At 45.1% G+C, this 22,096-nt stretch overlaps 1 protein-coding gene across 1 annotated transcript in view; it reads left to right on the forward strand.

Moving 5' to 3' along the window:
* The window catches only part of Cfap61 (cilia and flagella associated protein 61), a 260,690-nt gene that overhangs the window by 140,377 nt on the left and 98,217 nt on the right, over positions 1-22,096 (forward strand). The window contains exons 18-19 of the mRNA XM_032904350.1: positions 14,667-14,765; positions 20,339-20,507. Coding sequence (XP_032760241.1) covers positions 14,667-14,765; positions 20,339-20,507 — 268 coding nt within the window. The remainder of the gene's footprint in view (positions 1-14,666; positions 14,766-20,338; positions 20,508-22,096) is intronic.

The raw sequence follows: 22,096 nt of genomic DNA on the forward strand, positions 1-22,096 counted from the left end.
ACTGTAAGACATGTGTCTCAGCCTGCAATCACAGCACTCAGGCTGAGGCAGGAGGATTGCCAAGAGTTCCAGGCTAGCTAGGGCTACATAGTGAGTTCAGGCCTGGAATACATAGCAAGACTAACTGCAGTTGGTGGAAACACCATGTTTTATCTGTTATTTATTTTTACTGAGGTTTAAGTTAGGGTATTAAACAACGGCTTCCAATATGACATATTCATACATTTGCACCAGTCTGCCTTCTTCATATCTACCCCACACTGCCTGCTCCCATAATTCCCCCCTCTCACTGGCTCCCTTTCTCTCTCATTCACATGTGTGTGCACATATATGTGTAGTTAAATCTAGATGCAACATTAAGGAAAAGTGACAGTTTAACAGTTTAACTTTTTTCTCTTCCGTTACCCCCTTTGTTCCCCCTACTCCTCCCCTAAGTCCCTTCCTCCCAGCTCACAGCTCTCCCGTCTTCATTTCATGTATACATGCGTGTGTGTGTTTATAAACATGTGTGTATATTCCACATGTGAGAGAAAACCCGATATTCGTCTTTCTGAGTTCGGCTTATATTTTGCTTATCTTGAATACCTCAGTATGTGAATGTGTAAGTGATCTCTCTTTAGGACTGAGTAGATCTTCATTGTGTCTCTACGCTCCATTTCCTTCATCCCTTCACCCGCGGACAAGCATCCAGGCTAGTTCTACATCTTGGTTGGTGTGGATAAGGCAACTGTGAAGAGGGATGTGTGGGCATCTCTGTGGCGTACATCCCCAGGGACAGTGTGGTCAGAGCGTATGGTAGTTCTGCTTTAGGTCTTTGAGGAACCTCCATACTGGTTTCCACAGTGACTGTGCCAACTCACATTCCCCTATGCAATGATCAAGGTTTCCTCACAACCTCCCCAGCACCCCTTCCCATTTCTAGTCTTGTAGATGTAACGTCAGTGTGGTTTAGTTTGCATTTCCCAGATGGCTAAGGATATTGAACACTTTTTTCAGTGTCACTCATGTTTTTCTTTTGACAACTATATGTTCTATTCATTTGCACATCTATTTATTGAGTTATTTGGGGGTGTTAAGGGCTTTTCTAGTTGTCGTCTGTAGGTTATAGATATTACTCTCCTGTCAAATGTGTGGTTGCTAATTTTTCTCCCATTCTGTAGGCTGCTTCCTTTGCCCATGGAGCCTTTTAATGTCAACTCTTGCTGTAATTCCCTTAGTTACCGGCGTCCTCTTCAAAAAGGCTTTGCCTACACCCACACCTTGAAGCGTTCCCCCTATTTTTTTCTTCTAGGAGTTTCAGAGATTTGAGTGTTAGTTGCATTGAGGTGTTTGATCTGCTTTAAGTTAAGTTTTAGTGCAGGGTGAGATTTTGTTCTGTTCTTCTCTATGTGGCCGTCTGGTGTTTTCAGCACCATTTGTTGTAGAAAGTTATCTTCTCTTTAGTGTGTATTTCGGCTCCTCCTTAGAAGGCTGTGCAGCGTGAGTGCATCCTCTGGGTCTTTTAATTTACTGCTGTGTGTGTCTGTTTCTGTACCAGCCTTATGCTATTTGGGGCCCTGTAGCTCTGTAGTATAATCTGAGGCCAGGGGTGATGTTCCCAGCACTGATCTTTCTGTTTGGATTCTTTGTCTATTCAGGGTCCTTTTGGTCTCCCGAGGAATTTTAGGATTATTTATCTAGGTCTGTGAAGAAGGTTGGGATTGTCATGGGAAAGTGTGTTGAATCTGTAGACCACTTTCAGTAATTTCATAAATGTTTATTCTTCCAGTCCATCAGCATGAACAGTCTCTCCATCTTTAGTGTGTTCAATTCCCTTCCTTAGTGTTGTAAACCTTCTGTTGTCTGACTGGGGAGATGGCTTGGTGGATAAGAGTGCTTGCTACATAAGCTTGAAGACCTAAATTCAAACCCTCACAGTCCCTGTAAAAAGCCAGGGGCAGTCTTATTTATGTGCTTGTAGCAACAGCATGGGGAAGCTGTGTGTGTGTGGTGGGGGTGGACAAAGACAGGGGAATGGATCCCTGGGATTTGGCTGCCAGCGGCCCAGCTCCAGGGTCAGTGAGACCATCTCAAGGGAGTACTGTGGAGAATGATAGAGCAAGGCACTGAGTATCTCCTGTGGTCTGTGAGTACACATGTGTGTGCACTACACACACACACACACACACACACACACACACACCTATACACACATATACACTCACTCACTAAGTAAATAAATGAATGAATAAATTTTATTGCAGAAGTCTTTAACTTCTTGAAGTTTTTATTAAGGCATCGCGAATGGCAGTTTTTACCTCTTATTTCTTTCTTGGCAGGTTCATTACTGGTATACAGGGAAACTACTGACTTTTATATGTCGATTTTGTGTTCTGCTAATTTGCCGAATATGTTCTTTAGATCTAAGACTTCCCAGTGACGTCTTTAGGGTCTTTTAAGAACAGATGATATTGTCTTCAAATTGGGATGATTTGGCTTCTCTTATTTCTTTTGCCTTTATTTCCATTTCTCTTTTTGCTCTAGCACTGTGTTTGATAAGAGTAGAAAGATTGTGTCTTGCCTCTGAATTTAGATTAAAGGCTTTTTTTTTCTCATTCAACTCAATGTTGTTTTCAACGTAGCTTTGTTATATACAGCCCGCGTTATGCTGAGGTATATTTCTTCTATTCTACTTCTCTAGGGCTTTTATCACGAAGTAACATTAAGTTGGTCAAAGGTTTTCTATGCATCTATTGGTGATGGTCATGTGATTTATGTCTTTAAGTCTAGTTATGAGCTGCCATTCATTTATTAGTGTGTGCCGAACTCTGCCTGTATCTCTGGAATGAAACTAACATGGTCATGGTGCATGATCTTCTTATGTTCTTGAATTTGCCTTGCAAAGTATCAAGAATCTTTGTGTCTGTATTGTGTCTTCTTAGATTGTTCCTTTTGTTACTATTAGGCTGATCCAAAAATGGCTACAGTTTTGCATTCTTGAGATTTGTCATTGGGTATTGGAATGATTAAGTAAATGTAGTTGTGTTATATGTCACCTTCATGAGTTTTTCTTTTGCCAATAACATTACTTTCTGTTTATTTTGTGCTTAACTTTATACTATGAAAATGATTTTTAAACCAAAAGCAAATTTGAACTGTTTTGTTACTCCAGTTCAAAATGGGTCTTAAAGTGACAGAGACAGCACACAGCAATGTATTTGGGACTGCTATGAACAGGCAGTGCAATGATTCCAGAAGTACGGCAGAGGAAGACGAGTAGCACAGTCGCTACTGTTGGAAGTTGACTTGGGCCAGTTGAGGGCAGTTATTGAAGCCGATTCTCTTACAGCTACCAGCGAAGTTGGCAAAGAGCTCAGTAGAAGTCATGTGGTATCTGGCGTTTGGAACTAAGTGGAAAAGTGGAAAAACTCAGCAAGCACACATCTCAGGAGCTCATGCTGATTTTTTTTTTCAAACTGTCATTTTGAACTGTCATCGTGCCTTAATCTGTAGAGCAACAATGAACCACTTTTCAGCTGGGTTGTGACTCGCAACAGGAACTGGATTGAATATGACAACTGTCTCAAGTTATCTCCAAAGCCCTTCTCAAAGTGCAGCAAATGATGGTGCTGGGCGCTCTGTGGTGTCTACTGCCCTTCTGATCCCCTGCAGCCTTCTGACTCCATTGAGACCATTCCATCCAAGAAGTGTACCCAGCAAATCAGTGAGGTGCACTCCTGCAGCCCATGCTGGGCTCCAGACTGGACCCGAGTTTTCTCCATGATTACCCAGTCTCATGAGGCACAGCCAACACTTCAAAAGGTGAATGAACTGGGCTGCAAAGTCTTGCCTTATCCACATTATTCACCTGACCTGCACCATCCATCACTTCTTCAACATTGTGACAGCATTCTGCAGGGAAAATGTTTTCACAGCCAGCGAGATTCAGAAAACACTGGAGGAGTTCCTCAAAGCCCGAATCATGAATTTTACACAATAAGAACTGCAAACAAAACAAAAACAAAAACAGTACTAAAAAAGCACTTTCTTTCCCATTGGTAAAAATGCATGGATTTCGTTCCTATTTTAGTTAATCAAGATGTGTTTGAGCCTCGTTATCAGGATTGAATATTCATGGTCTGAAACCACGACTCCTTTTGCACAGGCCTATTATTTAGTGGCCCTCATTACCTCTTCTGAATAACTGTGATTGGAAGTCCACTCTCTGAATCATCAGAACGGTCACATTATGCTGACTTATTTGCATTTTTTATTTGCTTGGTAAATAGATTTTTATGGCTCATCCTGTGCACCCCTGGTAGCCCAGATGCAATACTTTGAATATGTTGGGTTTTGTAAAATGGTTTTTACAAAGGAATATGGAAATGCTATGCCAGTAAAGGGTGCCGAGACTGGCATGGGACTTTAAACCTGTCTTGTTTTTTCTATTCTTAGCCTCTGCCTGGTCTGTGGATCAGGGGCATGGGACTCACCTGTCACCTCAGGCTCTGGCCCGCAGTAACCCAATTCGGTGTGTTTTATCTCACAGTCGTTTACAAGAACGGCCCTTTCACTCTCTTTTGGTCATCAGCTCATGGAGTTGAAGTAGTTACTATTTTATGCTGTTCCATTATGGCTGTCTCCGTGCATCTTAGGGTATTTTCTCGTGTTGCACAATTCCCGTTTCACTATTAATGTCAAAGCCTTCCTAAGTCAATTCCAAGGCAAATCAATCTCATGAAGAGCCAGAGGTGGCCCTAGAAAAGAATGTAGAAGTAATCCGTGGGATACTATTGAACGGGGACAGCCCTGGGAGGTGACCCTTTATAGATATACACGATAATTCACAAGAAGTCTGGCAGGTGCCAGAAAGCCTGTACTGTTGCTTCTGCTACTCATACTGAGAAAAGTTCGCTCAAAAATAACCAAATCAATCATGGCGGTGTGCACCTCTCATCCCCACACTCAGGAAGCAGAAGCAGGCAGATCGTTTGAATTCCAGGCCAGTCAGGATTGCAGAATGAGACACTTTCCCCAAACAACAACAGTGACAACAACAAAACCCAAACAATGCATCAAGCCTCAGGCCCCCTAGCCTAGATGTTGATCCTTCATCTGGTTGAACTCGCTGAGGAAAAGAATAGCTCAGAGCCAGGAAGTTTTTGCAGCTCTGACTCTTAAGTGACCATAACCCTGTTATGAGGGGACACAGTTCCACTCAGTATCTGGCCCAGCTGCAGGCACTGGCTGAAGTCAACCTAAAGCCAGCCCCCGACTTGCATTCTTAATGTTTGTCTGAGGACATCCGAAACCTTCAGTGTGGCCTGTCACTAATTAGGTGACTAATAATAGTGCTTGCTTGCTGATCTCAGAGGCAACCCCCATGAGCAAGTTGATCCTGAGTGTCCTGCCCTGTGGGTGTCTGTCACAGGAACGGAAGGGCGTGTGGCCCCCTTCGTTCACACAGGGACAAGGGCAGAATGATGGCATGCTCACAGCAACTTCCCTGGAGCCCAAAGAACAGGCAGACACTTGACCCAGAAATGTAAGGGCAGGTTGCGTCTTGCCCTACTGTGGTGTTGAAGCTACAGAGAGATCACCAGGGACCAGTACCCAGGTCAGTCTGGTGGCGGGAATGGGAGGAGCTGTGATGTGGAGAGCATGCTAAGAAGAGTGGCTCAGTCTCTCACGGCCCCCACAACCCCACAGCAGAAGGACTAAACATTGAGCCGTCAGAACAGAGTGATCTGGGACACCTCCAGGGAACAGATGATAACCAGGCTTCCTAAGCCAATTCCAATATGTGATATAATTAGTGTTAAATAAAAGTATCTTCACTTGCTGGAGTTATCAGTCTTTTCAGAAAAAGTATATCCTGTCTCTGAATACCAACTTACATAGTCTTAAGATGCCCCCAAAAGTGCAATCCGTTTTTAGTCACTATTATACCTTTTTCGAGGGAGGGGTTAGCCTCCCTCATAGGTTCATGATGCTTCTTTGTAGTTAAGGGGGGGAGACATAAGATGTGGTCTTCATGACCCCACAAAAGCGCAGGCCAGGCCCCCAGTTCCTGGGGCATGGGCTCAGCCCACTTCATCCTCCTCTTTCATTATTAGACAATTCTTAAACACACAGCATCACCTCCTGTCTTGGAATGTGTTCTTTCCAAATGAGCTGAAAACAAAGGCCTAGGGTGTGGGATGGGAATAGTCTTGGGAGCTGTCTGGCAACATCGTGCTTAGACAAGGGAGGGAGGGAGGAAAACTCCCCCCACTAAACATAGCTGTCAGTAAGTTACCAAGTATCTGGGTAGCTGAGACCCCCTTCTTGCTAGGGCTCTTGTAGAGAGACAGCTGAAAATGGTCCCTCTTTGGGGTGAGGATACTCTAGTATCATTCACTCTCCCCTGTCCTGGTCGTTGACTGGCACCCTGGACTGTTCTCCCAGCATCTTCCTTCAGCTCCCACATTTAGAGGCTGCCCTTTGGCAGACGCAGGGGAGTGCTGGTAACTGAAGAACTGTTTGTTGGCGACAGGTGGGCTTCAATGATGTGGGCATAGTCCAGGTCATCAACTAGAGTGCCCCCCTCATGTTCTTCGTTTCTTAGCCGATTGCTTATTTCTCACCAATAATCTTATCGCTGCCCTTTCCAGAGCACATGAGCATAGACAGAGGTGGTGGAAAAGCGAGGGTTTGGCTAAGAGGATTTTTGTGCCACTCTTGTGGCTGTAAAGGAGTCCTACCTGCCCACTTCTCCAATGTCACAAGAAACTTTTACTAGGAATTTAAAAGATGCATTGACAAATACAGTTCATTATTCATTCTTTGTGTCAGAAGTCAAAGCTGTGATCTCCTGCCCAACACTTTCAATTTTTCCTAGAACCTATGTGAGGTGTAGACCCTCGTGTCTGTCAGGACCAAGTCAGAAACCTGGGAATGAGTGTAAAAGTTACTCAGTTCTGAGAAAAGCTTAATTGGGATGTCTGTGAAAGAGCCAGGACTCTATGGCTGATGCAGCACAGAAGGACCGTCTAGTCCCTGGTGAATTCTTTATCCGGATCCAACCAGAACCACATACAGGTGCTCTGAGGGGAATACAGGAACGCCAGACTGGGTCCCTCTTATCACTTGATGTTGAATAGAACTTTGTAGGAAAGGCACAGAAAGACGTGGGTCTGAAAACCCAGGATTGGGAACCCGTCAGTAGATGTGACTGGTGGAGTTTCCACTACAGGCCAACCCTGTGGCCCAAAGCTCAAGGGAAGTCTGAAAAAGAGGGTCAATGTTGAGTGATCTTTCTATAAGCTACTGATGGGAGAAGCTCCAGACTGTATTCCTGCATAGGTGAACTACCGGCACGGGGGTGAGGACTATAGAAATATAGTTTCCGGTCCCCCAATTCCTAGTGTTACGATTCGGTGGGGACAGAGTTGATTCCAGGGGGATGTTTGTTTGACAAGCTGCAAGTAAGCCTGCAGTGCAGCTGGGTTTAGGAATCGTTTATACAGACATTTCCTCAGAGTCGATAGACATATCTTGAAGGGAACAACTTCCCCCCTATAATTGTTCATTGTAGGTAAACTAGTTTATGGGTTTGTTTTTCCAAACCTCATTTTCTAATTCCCAGGAAATCGTATAACTTCTAACTTACACCATTACCTCAGTGCCTACCAAGCCTAATTATCATGCCATCATTGACATTATGGGGCTGAGGTAATTATTCTGGTCCCAGTATTTACATGTAAATTGGACCTAGTAGAAAGAATTTCCACAAAGCCACACACTGAACCTATCGCCGGTTAAGAATGGAGCCCAAGAAGTAACTGCCAAGCATGAGGAAGCCAGCCCATATGGTGTTAATAAAGACTTGTTAATGGCCACTACTTGCCCAAAATATGAACCCTTCTTCATCATCGGAAGTGATGTCACTGGCCCTTCTAGTCCTGTCATGGGAACCTGATTGATTTATTTTGGCTTGTGTTTTGCATTTCTTGTGCACAGAGCTTGTTGGGTTTATCTTATGGGTGGCCTCTTGGTATTTGTAGAGGTTTTGCTGGACCCCTAAATTTTAGTCTCATCATTTTCCAAACTTGATCTTTTTTTTTTTCAGTAAGGATTCATGAGTTTCTTTTGAGCAGTGATACAGAAACATTTCATTCATCATCATTAATCTCCAGAAGTTCCCCACAGACCACGACTGTGGCCATAATGCCCATCCCCTGCCAGGTCCATGGGGACATCAACAGGGCATCCAGGTCACCCTCAGAAGATGGCTGGGTTCAGGGTAGGCGTGTGAGGACTACTCGCTGTCTCCTTTCTCCTTCCATCCCTGGTGCTCCGGGGACTAATGAGAACAGGAGAATTCTGGCTCACCACCCAAGATGGACTCAGGCAAGGTTGTCCTCCAAACTAGAGAGTAGGGTCAGGGGAAAGCTTTAGCCTCTGCCTCATCCCCACAAGCCTTCACCCTCAGTCCTCTTATTTGACTCCCTCTCTTTGGTCTCCCTGACAGCCAGAATTTGCCATTCCTGGCAACTCTGTGACCATAGATGCAGCCACTGGTATTTTTACTAGCTGAATAAAAAATGAAACAAAGACCTTGAGATGTATCAAAAAACCTTCCATGTTTTAAATACACAACACACACACACACACACACACACACACAGAGCACACATACCTGAACACACATGTGCACATCATGCATATGTACACACCATTAAAGAAAGTTAACTGTTTTCCAGAGGAAAACTGGTAGATTCTCTTATTGTCCCCCATGCTTATAATAAATCTTTGTTCTGACTTTGTTTTCAATACTTTTGTCTTCCAGTTGTAGAAATTCACGGCCCCCAGTCTTTACCTCGCATGGGTAGCATTTTGTCACTAATTGTGTGCTATCTTATATCTTTAAGACTGAGTTAAATCTGAGCTGTCCTTTGACTTGTGAAATAGCCGGTCTCGTCTCAGATCTATCTTGAGATGGGATTTATTGTCATCTGGAAAATATTATTTTTTCCACTGTCCTGAACAATTCTGAAAGCAGAGGTTTTAGTAAATTGAATTGAAACATTTAGATGGATGCGAGATAGTTATTTTTTTTCCCTCTACGTTATCTATTTGTTCAAAGAGAAGCATTAATAAAGCCAGTTAATTAAATCACTCACTTTGGCTGCCTGCCTTCGTCATCACACACAGACACACAGACACACACACACACACACACACACACACACACACGGAAGCAAAAAAAATATAAGAATTACTGAGTGAGTGCCTAGCAGATTGACAAGCACCGTGAAAAGTTTCGTCTTTCTCTTGCTCACGGTAAATTGGCAGCGCGCTCTTTATTTGCAGGATACGGATGTTTAGACCTAATTTTGTAGCTGTCCTCCTGAAACACGGAATGAAACACAAAACCTTTTACTTATTTCCCTGGATACTCTAATCCCTCCCTGCTTTACAAGTATTTTTGAGCTGTTGTCTCCCTTTGTATCCACAGCAACGTGAAATCCCCACTGGAATTATTTGCTGCGAGAATGCAGGTGCACTTGTTTCATGTTTCATTGGCCAGAGCACTGAACGTGCACTCCCCGCCCCTCCGCCCACTGTGGTGACCTTTGATTTTGGAGCAGAGGCCTCACCATGCGGCTAGATGTTGTTGATATACATTTAGCCCATGCCGTTAAGTCTGAGAACTGAGGTTTTATCTGGGCCTCTGCTGTTTGTGGCCTTTCCCTGTGTGCTTACTCCAAGCCAAGCTGTACCCAGTGACCTGCTGCTCTGTCTGCAGGAACTTTCTGAATATTCATACATAAGCAAATGTGCACTCGGCAACATTTCACCTCCGTATTCCGTCCCCAGCACTCTCAGCTTTACAACTGAGCTAAGTCAGATCAAGTATTCAGATGTGGCTGCCTCAGATGGCACAGAAAACAACCATGGTTAAGATATGAAGTTGGAGACGTGGGAGGTGGGGAACCTTCGGTGAGCGGCGAGAAGGCCGGTACTATAAACAACAATGGGAAGGGTAGATGAGCTGTAACCACAAAGACTTAGATACCATGCTAGTGAATCTGGTCTAATATCTTGGCAATGAGATGGTTAATATCTGCTGAAACTGTTCTGTGCAGTAGAGATTCTGAACACTGTTAGGTACCATTGCCCTTTGTCAACACAGCTCACCTAAGACCTGTTAGTGTTCTGTCCCTCAAATTCTACATGGTGAAAAGGTTAAATAACTTCCCTGTGGTCAAGAAGACAGCACCATGGGTCCAGCTAAGACAGCATGGCTCTCCAGGCCGTACGTGCTCTTACTTTTCAGCCCTGTTGCTACCAAGGTTCTGTGCAAAGGTTGGATGTCAATACCAGAGAGCATTGACATAAGATTTAATGTAAAAGGATGTTTCTAGTGACTGTGTGGAAGAGGGGCAGGAGTGAGATGTGTACTAGGAACATTAATCCCATTTCTTCTGGTGAGATGATGGTCAGCTACCCTAGTGGGGCTGGCAGATGGGGCCTTCAAGAATACAAATCAGATGAGAATGACTAAGCACAGTGACTGACACAGGAAGTGGTCGAGAGGACCGGAATCTAAGGTGAACTTCCAAATTCTGAGCTGAAGAGATGATGGGTTGGCCGTGACTTTGATGGAGGATGGAGTGGGGTAGAGACTGCCAAGAGCTCTGTTTGGCTGTACACGTGACCTGGAGCATCCTATCCTGGACACACTGAATTTGGCATGACTCTGGAGCATTTAGAAATTAGGTCTAGACCTCAGAGGAAACATTAAAGCATAGTCAAATGCATTATGGGAAACAGGTAAGAAGGCGGTGGATTAAGTCACCCTGGGAAGTGGACATGAAGCCTGGGACGCTTGGTGAGAAATAAATGCACAAACGAGGGAGAGCTGGCTAATTAAAAAGTCATTAAAACAACCTTATGACAGCAGAGCGTGCACCCACTCCTTCTAAGTGGCAACCCCCTACTTGTCTCTCTTCTCCCGTGTGCCCTCTCCCTAGACCCTCTGGCTCCCTACCTAGCTAACCCCAGGATGACACATTATTCTTTTTGGTCCCCATCATCCCGTGTAAGCATCCCTTTTGTAGACTCTGTGGAATATGTCATGTATTTTTTCCCCCGAATCCTGATTCCTAAATCTTTTCTTACATCCTCACCTCCTGGTTCTTTCATGAGCTGATGTGTTACTTGTTTCCCAAGATTTGTTTATACTTTGTGACAGAACTCAGGGCCATGTGGTTCTTAGGGGGGAAAAAAATCACACTATGTTTCATAAAAACCAGTGTTTTCTGTCTTCCTTTGCAAAGGCATGTGCAGTAGCAATGAGTTCTGCTAATATAAGCAGAAATGCCACACAGGACTGCCAGACAGGGTCTTCAGTGCATTGTCCTTTCTGCTGTTAGATGATGTTGGTAGGAAGCCATCGATTTGGAACAGGCTCTTGCAGTGGGCCGACCTAAACCAATGTGGATTCAGTCACAGTAAAGGTTGGGTTCAGAAGGCTCTCTAGGAAACTGGCCAGGCACTTGACTAAGCTGCGTTCGACTAAGTTGTTTTCTGTATGTCTCTCCTGCGTTTTCTTCCAACGCTATCTGTTGCCATTGTTCTCAGGAACTACTCTAGTTTCTGGGTGCTGCCCCGTTGGCACATCATTGTTTTTTCTTGGCTTAAGTGAACTGTAACTTGGTATAATTGGCCTGAGGAATTCTGCCTTTTACCACTACATTCCCTTCCTTCTGCCCATAATATTAACATGACAGGTGGCGGGAGCCCCAAAGCTACCATGGACCGACGCTGACTTTGAGAATAGATGCCACACGCGAAGACGCAGAGAAACAGGGCCATGTTCCCATTGACTCCAAGGAGCCATCTGAATTGGCACTGGATTGGCGAGCTGAGTTGTCCTAAGAGAAAGGAGCTGCGTGGGCCTTTGATAAGGAGACCAGGCTCATTGGCGAGCTGTCCTCTGAGTGGGAGATGCCCTTGTAGACACAAGAAGGGAAAGGATGGAAGCCAAGGAATTCTGGGTGCTTTCTTTATGGTCCGGGAGATGGGATAGAAGGAGAATAAGGGCAGAATGAACAGGGAAGGGCACAGCAGAACTTGAAGACGTCATAAAGGACCAGGACATCCACGGGGAAGAATGCAATAGGAAGTCCACTGTGGCTGAGGGAAAGAAAGAAAAGCTGTTTCTTTTAGACAAACACAATTCAAGAAATCTCACCCAATTCCAAAAAAATTGTACTATGTTGTTATAGGTAATGTCAGAAAGAGAGAGAGAGAGAGAGAGAGAGAGAGAGAGAGAGAGAGAGAGAGAGAGAGAGAGAGAGAGAGAGAACAGGACAGAAAAGAAAGCAATAGAATCATCCTCTATCTTGTGGGAACATTCTCTAATCTTTTGGGAAATTTTTTAATTGTAGCGTAATTCAGGATAACACAATGTGGTAATTTGGTGATTTAAAAGTCATTTGATCCGTGCCGTTAGATAATTCAAATTATTCATTCCAAAGGGATGTTTTTGTAGTAAAAGATAAAGCCACATAATCGTTAAGCCTTCTGTCTGCATGGAGATGTAAAAGGCACCTGTGTGGAGCTCTCCCTACTACAGTCTAATGCACATTTTGATCCAGAACCAGAGTAAACTTCAGCTGTCGGCGGATGTAAACACACTCTTATCATTTGTGGTTTCCATGGGACAGTTATAAATCCAAGGCCTGTCATTGGTGTGTGCTTGCAGACTGACAGCCTGAGTGGGCGGGATTAACAGTGGCCTTTATGCTATTTGAAGAGAGTCAGACTTTTTAATTCTTATTGTTAGAGGATAGGACAAGCTTGGTTTTCTCCATATGAAATGGAGATACTCATTCTTAAGTGATAGCCATCCTGAGAGACTCCAGATCTTCCCTAGCATTCAGCTGTTTTTAAATGTCAGGTTCAGCTGCGTGTATTGCCTGCCCCCTGCACCGTCACCCAAAGTCCTGTCTTTAATGCTACTTAACAGGCTGCCAGTAAATTGGTAGCATTTCCAGTTGGAAAATCTCCAGCCTCCTCTTGAGAAAGGAAGGCAGGTGTTTTCCTCTGGCCCACTGAAGGCCTCCTTTTGGCATTCGATTGATTAAAAGGGGCCACGTAAACCAAGAGGAGATTTTTGGGGGGGACAATTGCCTTTCATATCACTGAGCATCCTGGGAAAAGATCTCACCCATAACATCTTTGCTGACTCTAAACTAATTTGCCACAGGAGCATCTGAGACACCGAAAGGCCACTAGAGAAGAGAGAGTCCTGTGCATGTGAACTCCTTGAACCTTTTACAGGAGCTTGGCGGTCTCCTGACGCCTGCCCATGGGGCTCCTCAGGAGTGAAGCTGAGAAGAGGGAGGGACACGCCCATGCTGCCTAGGGTTAGAGAGGGGAAATCACCTTGCTGTCTCCTGCTGCTTTGGAGACCTTAAACAAACCACTTACCTTTGCACATAACCCGCGGTTATCTCCAAAGCCGAAATGCAGGTTGCTCTGAAGATTAATGTCTGTGATGGATGACGCCTGTGAGCGCCTCAGGCTCTGGACAGCACAATACGATTATAAAACAGTTTGTCTCTTTGGTTTGGTTTGGTTTGGTTTAGTAAGAAAAAAGCCTCGACTGTGTAGACAAAAGTAGCCTGGAATTATGGTCCTCCTGTCTCAGCCTCCCAGGTTCTGGAATTATAGTTCTTTGCTGTCATGCCAAGTGACAACCTTGCTCTAGAATATTCTGCCAGGTGACACTCTTGGTACCCTGACATGGGTACCTGTGTATGTCTATAAGTGGAGAGGCACGCTGCCGCTGAACTGTGGGAATTAGGTGACCTGTCAAAGCATCTGAACGATTTTAGGCCTGCAGGACAGCACACCCCACATTTCTTTCCTCGGGTTCTTCATCTATATATCCAACCAGCATCAGCAGAAAATCCCTGGGAGAAAAATTTGGCTGCACTGAGCACACGCAGACTTTATTCAAACAACCCAGTAAGACCAGCTACTTAACTTTTATTCTGGGTAAGTTGTTATAAGTAATTCTGAGATGACATTAAGTATTCAAGTGGCAGTGTACACCTTATGTGTGCATGTCACGGCATCTTGAGTCAGGGACTCGGGCACCTTCAGACTTTGGTGTTCAGTGGGGGAGTCCTAATGCACACACCCCCAATTCCAGGGGACCACTCTACAGGCAGGGGTTAGGTGGGGTGACACCCAGTGTGGACTCTGAAAACCACTGTCCCTCAGTTTTACCTGAGAAAATAAAGCTGATAATGTTTCCCACATCATCCTGTTGCTGTGAGGCCTCCAGGGGGAATACATTCGAAGCGTGAGGTGCACTGTGGGAGGTTAGGACTCCAGTTACTTGGACGTGGGCTGTCCCTCAAACCTGGCACTGGTTTATACAAAGTTATCTGCCGCCACCCAATTGGGTTTCCTTTCGGTTTCCCTGCCGTCCACTGTGCATAGCCTCTAGAATTCTCTGCAATCGGCCACGTCCCCAGCATTGATGTTTTCTGCTGTGAAGATCTGTGTGAAAAGAGGTCCTACCACTAAAGAAAAGGCCAAGAGTCGGATGGCAGATGCATTGAATCACAGTAAACGTTTGTTCAGTCATCTTTTAACTTCTTTTTTTCCTTTTTATTTCTCTTCAGCTCTCACCTGAAATTTAATAATCTCACCCTGATTTCAACTCATGGACTCCCAGGAAAAAAACTTTTGAGCAACGAACAGAGAAAGTTTCTAGCAAGCGAGTATGATTCCTTTTCCTTCCTAATGGAGTTCCTAATTTGTGTGCAGTCTTTTTTATTAAATGTTGAATAATAGATCTTTGAAGTGAAAAGGGGAAAGTGGGGGGGGGGCTTTCCCCTAGAGCCCAGGTATTTCCTGGGAAATACAAATTTAAACCCATCAGTGAACATTTTCGGGTTTCTACTGCTGTGATGAAATACTGTGGCAAAGGCTTACACTTCCCGACCCCTGTTCATCACTGAAGGAAGTCAGGACAAGAACTCACACAGGACAGGAACCTGCAGGAGTTGGTACAAGAGCGCTGCTAACTGGCTTGCTCAGCCTGCTTTCTTATAGAACCCAGGACCACCCATTATGGGTTAGATTCTTCTCCATTGATCAATAATTTTTAAAAAATTGCCATGGCTAGCTATGGCAATGAGTGAATGGTCCAGCACCGCAGGTTGGGGCTGGCCTTTTGTATCTATGGAGACAGCTTCCTTGTTCCTACAGTGAACGGAGCTCACCGGCCCAGCTGCCTCTCCATTGGGGTGTGAGAAGCAGTACAGAGAAATCATGGCCATGAGTGTACCCCATAAGCACCACCTTAGGGTGTGAATCTCTCTCACCCTTCCTTCACCATAGGCACCTGAAGCTGGTCTGCTCAAACCTGTGCTAACTGGGCCAGGCGAGCTGTGTGCTTCTTTCCCAGTAGAAGCACCTTTTGACAACACCTGTCCTTAGACATGTTTCCTTACCACGTAAGGTCCACCAATTTCAGTTTCTGGAAGCAGAACACAGGCTCCCTGCTGGAGAAACAGTTCCCAGTGTTTAAAGTGGAGAAAAAGACAGGGAAATTGTCCCCTCTCCACATTGGGGGGGGGTGGTGGCTTAGCAGGATCTTTGATGAAGGGATTCCCTGTCATTTTGAAGAAAGACTTGTTTTACCTTTCACTGGGAAACCCCACCCCTTCTTTGACAGCAGAATGAGGACCATTTTCAACTAATACCTTTATCAGCACGAGGGATTCTGTTGCTGTGTTTGAAGTGGTAGGGTTAGAACCTGGGGACTTGAGTACACCAGGCAAGTGCTTCACAATAAGCAGTCAATCCCATTTTTATTAGACCATGCACTTTACTGTGTGCGTGCCTGTGCGCCTGTGCGAGTGTGTGTGTGTGTGTGTGTGTGTGTGTGTGTGTGTGTGAGAGAGAGAGAGAGAGAGAGAGAGAGAGAGAGAGAGAGAGAGAGATCTAGAATCTTCCTACCACTATAGTCTAGACAAGGGATCACATTTACCTCGGATTTATGTTTTCTTGATTGTGAGAAGGATATGCTTAATAAAGTATGCCGAATTTTTGGTCATAATAACATACCACCAAGTCCTGCCCAGGAAGAGGGGATAGACTTGTGGATAACCCTTTCTCTTGCTTTCTTTTAATGTTTTTTTTAAAGATTTATTTCATTTTATGTGTATGGATGTTTTACCCGAATGTATGTCTGTGTACCATGTATGCGTCTGGTGCCTGCTGAGGTCAAAAGAGGACACCAGATCCCCTGGAACTGGAGTTTCCAGTAGTTGTGAGCCACCATGTGGGTGGGTACTGGGGACTAAACCCAGGTCCTTTGCAAAAGCACCAGTTCCCTTACCTGCTGAGCCAACTCTCCAGCCCCAGTTCCCATTTTCTAAATTACATCATTCTAAAGAAATGTGAATTGAAGTCATCCAGCTTGTGAAAGTTTCTGCCCATCCCAAGGTTGGGCGTGTCATAGCGAGGACAGTGTGTCTGATTTCCTGCCTAGAGCAATCTGGTAGGTGTCCTTACCTCTTTACCCTGTCTCTCTGCCTCTCAATCCAGTCCCCTGAACAACACACACACACACACACACACACACACACACACACACACACACACACACACATGTTACTCAGGTGCTTTCCTTGCCCCAGACTCTACTGTCCAGAACAGTCGCTACAAGCCACAAGGGGCTGCCTCCGTTTAAATTAATTAAAATTAAATGAGTTGGAAATTTCAGCTCCCTACTCTCATTTGTCACCCCCTCACCCCCCAACCCCCGCTCAAACAGCAAGCATGCTACCATAATAGCATACCTACCTTCAAAATGCTGTCATTATTACAGAATGTTCTGGAATACACGAACTTTATAAAAATCTACCCGTTTTCACTGACGATATCATTCATTATCTCCACTCAATTCTCTCCATTCTCTCTAGGCCAGCAATCTTCAGATGTGCTCCAAACATAGCAGACAAATCTTCACTTTTCTTTTTCTTAAATGTCCTTTCCCACAGTCTAAACTGACTGTCCCATTCATTTGCAACAACCAACACACTCAACTACCCCCCCCCTTTCCTGGCTTATGAAATCCTGCTAAATATTACATCATTGTCCTTTTAAGACTGCATCTGCTATCTGCATCCTAAATCCTAAGGGGACAACATGCACTCCGATACAGCAGGATTTTATAAGGTGACACAGATGAAAATCAACTCAGAAGAACCAGTAAATGTCCTCTTCATGAAGGACCAGACCCAACAGCCAGGACCTACTTGGGTGGGAACCTTCACAGAAATCAGGATGGTCAGGGGCCAGAGGATGAACCTAGAACAGGGCACTGCCTTTCAAATAAATGATCCTCAGAAAGGATTGTGGCATTCAATAATAATAATAATAATAATAATAATAATAAAATAATAAATAAGCATAAGTCTAATAATCCCAATTCCTTCTGTTAAAGAAGACCACAGACGGTGAACTTGTCCTTAGTTCTTCATTATTTTTGTTGATTTTTTAAATAAATAGCCACTTTTGTCTTCTCACCCGGCCCTGCCCTGCCCCCACCCCCTTGTCTAGCCTCTGGTTGAGGTGCTAACAATGTACCTAGGAGGCAGCTGGAAGAAGGTGTGGGAGGAAAGAGAAACAGGAAGCAGGAGAAAGGCACTAATTGGGCAATCAACCCTGAATAATTGAAAGTTAATTGCAGCAGTCCTTCCCAGTGTGTCACAGCTAATCCCCTACAAACCTCAAAGTTTCTTTCCACTTCTGAAGAATCCTGGTTCTTTGAGGTGTGAGTCTGCACAGACCTTTGTTTCTATGGAGTAGCTTCAGACTGTGCACGTGAGGGCTTGGGCTGTTTTTCCCTGCCAGGTTTCGGGCGTGCATGACGTTGACAGGAAGGCCACAACTCCTGTGCCCCTTTACCTTATCTACGCCGTCTTCCAGAAATTTCCCCAGCATGTTTTTTTTTTGTTTGTTGGGACAGGCCCTCACTGTGGGTCTCAGGCTAGGAGAGAGGCCTGTACGACTGCTCCCAAGCTGTTTCTCCATAATAAAATCTTTTTTGTGAAGATGACCTTTCCTTTTTCTTTTTCTTTTTGTGCATGCCTGGCCATCAGTCACTTTAGAACCAAGCCACACCCCCAGTCCCCTCTCCCATGACTTTTGAGTCAGTGCCAAGCTTGCTTGTGGTAGATGAGCTCCCACCCGAGGTACATTCTGTTGTCTCCTTGGCTCTTTCTCCAGAGGACCCCAGGGTGAGGGTGTGAAGTAGTCTCGGCTCTGTGAAAGTCTTCAGGCTTATAATGCCGCTTAGCAAAATAAAGGTGGAGAATTTCACAGTAGATAGTTCGAAGTTGGTGGACTGCAGACAGTCCAGAGGGGTAGTAATAGCCAAAATGAGGAGATGAGCCTACACAATGGCGTCTGAGACGAGAAAGCTAACAGACTGTGAGGCCATCAGCCACGGTCTTCGGAGCTTCTTTTCTGCGTCTCCGCAAAGCTTCTTTAAAACCGGGTGTTCCTAAGCATCGGCTCCCACTGGACAGAGCTTCAGACTCCAACTCCGAAATACGCATCCTGGCACTGCCAACTCTGCTGTCCCACCACTGTTAGGAACAGCATTGTCTTAGCTGCCCACAAGTTTCCCCCGAGAGCTTTTATCTTTGGGCGAATCCTCCTAAGGCTAATCCCTGGACACTAACCATATTTAATTTTTCTCTCATCTTGGATGGCTTATGGTAGAGACCGAATACCAAATATGAACAATCCCTTTGTGTGTCTCTCACGCTGTGTGGAAACAGCAAAGTTTTATATATTCCTGTAAAGCTATCAAGGTTTGTTTTTTTGAAGAGAATTTCATCTCACTACCCATTATTTTCTTGTGACAGGCCAGCCCCTTATTTTCCTTTTTCATTAAGAAGAAATTTTCTTGTTTTTAAGTGTGTTTCATGGCGGAGCACAAAGCCCAGTGCTCCCATCTCTTTTCACAGGCCCTGTAACGGGGTCTAATGTGCATCCATTACGAGAATGCTCTTTGTGTAGTAAGACCAGACTCATGCGTGGATCAAAAAGAAAAAAATGTCCTCCCATTACCACTTCAGAATCCTGTTTGCCTCCAAAGAGAGTAAACAAGATTATGTATCATTAATAGTATTTAGAATAAGAGCCTTCACATATGCATCGTGCTCCACAAAACAGCGTCTCCTACATTCTCACAGAGCACATGGGATGGGCTCATTATCCTACACTGAGAGGTGAGGAAACGGGGGATAAAGGGTCCCTGGGGTCCGGGCTTATTGGCAAAAGAAGAAAGATACAGAGCTTGGCACAGTTCTTAGCAGAAAAGAGGATGCAGCCCACATTCAAATGGATTACCTGTTGTCTGAGAATGCAGATTCTCAACCCTCAAGCCAGGATCAGGAAAATGTCTCTCACAAGGTGAAACCTTTGAGAAAAATCTATAGAACCCCTAAGGAAAAACAAACCCACCTCTCTAAATAAACTCAAACCACAAGGATCCTGCTTCGGCTGTCACAGCAATAGAAGAGTCAAGGGAAACAACCAGAAATGAGGAAGAAAGCCCGTTCAGCCGACAGCATCCCATAATCCCAGAGCTCTCACCCACCCCAGGCTGATGGGAAAGTCCTGGCTCCCCATAGATTACCTCTGCCCTGCAAACTGGGCTCCCAAGTCTCCAGGCATTGCACACGCTGTGAACTTAGCTCCCTAAGTGACATTTTCTGAAAATGGGTTTTGTTACTTGGACACAAGGCATGAGTCCTTTATGTAAAGTTCGCAGCAAGTGGGGGGGATGGTGTCTCCCACATTTTAGGACCCTGACACCTGCCTTTGGAGGTTCCCCATGGTGTTATTTACATTCCTTCTTATACATTCCTTTGGAGTCTGTGGGTGCTGAGAATCGAACCTGGATCCTCTGGAAAATCAGCCAGTGCTCTCAACTACTGAGCCATCTGTGGCCAGTAGGACAGTTTAACAGTTCAAGTAGATTTCGATCCTCATGAAATAGGGACAGGAGGAAGTATAACACACACCCTACCCCCTCGTGGACCAGCCTAAGCCAGGTGGAACAATTTAGCTTTAATAGGAGGATGTCAATTTGTGACTAAGTGTTTCATAAGGGGAAAGAAAAAAAAAATCTCTTAGTCTTGGTCCTGGTAAACTCACAGCAAGAGCACAGACCCAGCTCACTAGGGGACTTGAACCAGCTCGCCAGATGTCTAATTAATGCCCGCTGTCAGCTGCTCAAATGTCACTGACGGAGCTTCTCTCTCCACAGCTTCTGCTTTAATGATAAAGATTATGCGCTGATGTCACTGTGCTCGTGGGTTAACGTTGTGGTTGGTAGAATGACGGCCATAGACCGAGTTGCCAAGCAGGTTGTGGTTTCCAAGGATGAGATCGTGATCTACGACCACCTCATTCTCTGCACGGGGCAACAGTACCAGGTAAGGCTGCACGCGCACCAGGGGAGCTGGCACAGGCAGAGATCTCCAGGGCAATGGGCTTACTGGGGAGCATATTCTGTGGGTAAAGAGCGTCTAGCCTTCCTGCATGGCAGCCACTCTCTATTCATGAAAGTGCTCCTCAAGGCCTGTACACATGAAGTCTGCAAACCGTCCCGAGAAAGCCATTCCAAGAAAAACATTCTGTTGAAGGAAAAAAAAAAACAGAAAGAAAGAAAGAAAAGAAATCACAGCTAGTTGGAGAAATGTCATTACTGAAGCTGTTGTCCCAAAGTCTAACACTTACGGATCATCATAGCAGACTCCAGACCCAACCAGGCATGCATTTGTGCTAAATTAATTTATGCCTCAAGAGGCTAGCATTTGGCTGGGGCAATGTGCTCCCGCAGAAGTATTTCAAACATGTGCACCTTCTGTCGGCCCTTATTTTATTTTGTCTCTCAGTTATAAAACTAGGAAATCAGATTGACTGGTTTCCCGGTGACCACGCTTTCTGCTGGAGTTGCTGGATATAGAGCCGAAGCTGTTCCCAGTCTGAAGGTGGCAGACTTGGGGCTCCCACACCATCCTGTGTAGTGTCCTTTTGTGGGGCGCACAAAAACCAGGTGTCTTTCCAGTGAATAACTCAAGGACGGGGTCTGAATCTATCTTGCCAGCACTGTGGATTTGGCAAAGGAGTGTGTGCGGTTCCTTTGTATCTCAAAGGCAGGGAGGAGGCAGGCAGCATAGAGGGTCCCCACAGGGCCCCAGTCTACCCACGGTCTGGTCTACCCATGTTCCGCACGAGCGAGTAGCCTAGGCATCACCGACTGGATATCCTCATCCTTGGCTGCACTTTGAGATCTCCTGGGGGTGCTTCCAAAACACATCTCCATCTTTGCCCCCAGGAATTGTCCTAATTATTCGAGGTGGGGCTGGTCACCAGAATCCTTACTGTGAGCACCACAGGAGTCAGAGCTGAGGTGAGGATCCACTTCAACTTTCTTGACATTAAATCCCTTATATGCACCTTGCAGGGACACTTCACAAATTGTTTGTTTACACACGATCCCTAAGCATCCCTTTAAGATGAAAGCTCTAAGCAGGGAGCTCCAGGATAGGATACCCTGAGATAAGAGTGTCTCACAAGCTCCCCCAGGGAGGCCAGTGCTTCTGTGCATGGACTGCTCTTTCAGTGGTTCAGATCGATCTCTTCTTAAAAAAAAAAATAGCTTTTATGTTTTAAAGAAGAAGCCTTATTCTCAGAGGGTAGGAAAAAAAAATGTCTTTCTGGCTAAAGAATAAAGAGAACCGGAGAGACACCTCTTTTTGCTATTAAGTATTCCTTCTGCTTTTCTCTAAATGAGAAAGAAATACAGTGTGGCCGTTCGCCTGTCCCCCTCACCTGCCCACTGCCCGCAGCCTCACACTTTGGAAGTAGAGGATAGGGCTCAGCCAGCTGCCCAGAGACGCGGGCATCTGCCCATGTGTGCCCAGCTGCCCCTGCAGCTTTAGTCCGCAGCACATTAAGCTCTTGCCCTTTTTGCAACAGGAAAAATGAAATGAAGAAGTGATAAAGGAGGGTTCCAATT

The sequence above is a fragment of the Rattus rattus genome, chromosome 5 (assembly GCF_011064425.1).
Source record: "Rattus rattus isolate New Zealand chromosome 5, Rrattus_CSIRO_v1, whole genome shotgun sequence".
Taxonomy (NCBI): domain Eukaryota; kingdom Metazoa; phylum Chordata; class Mammalia; order Rodentia; family Muridae; genus Rattus; species Rattus rattus.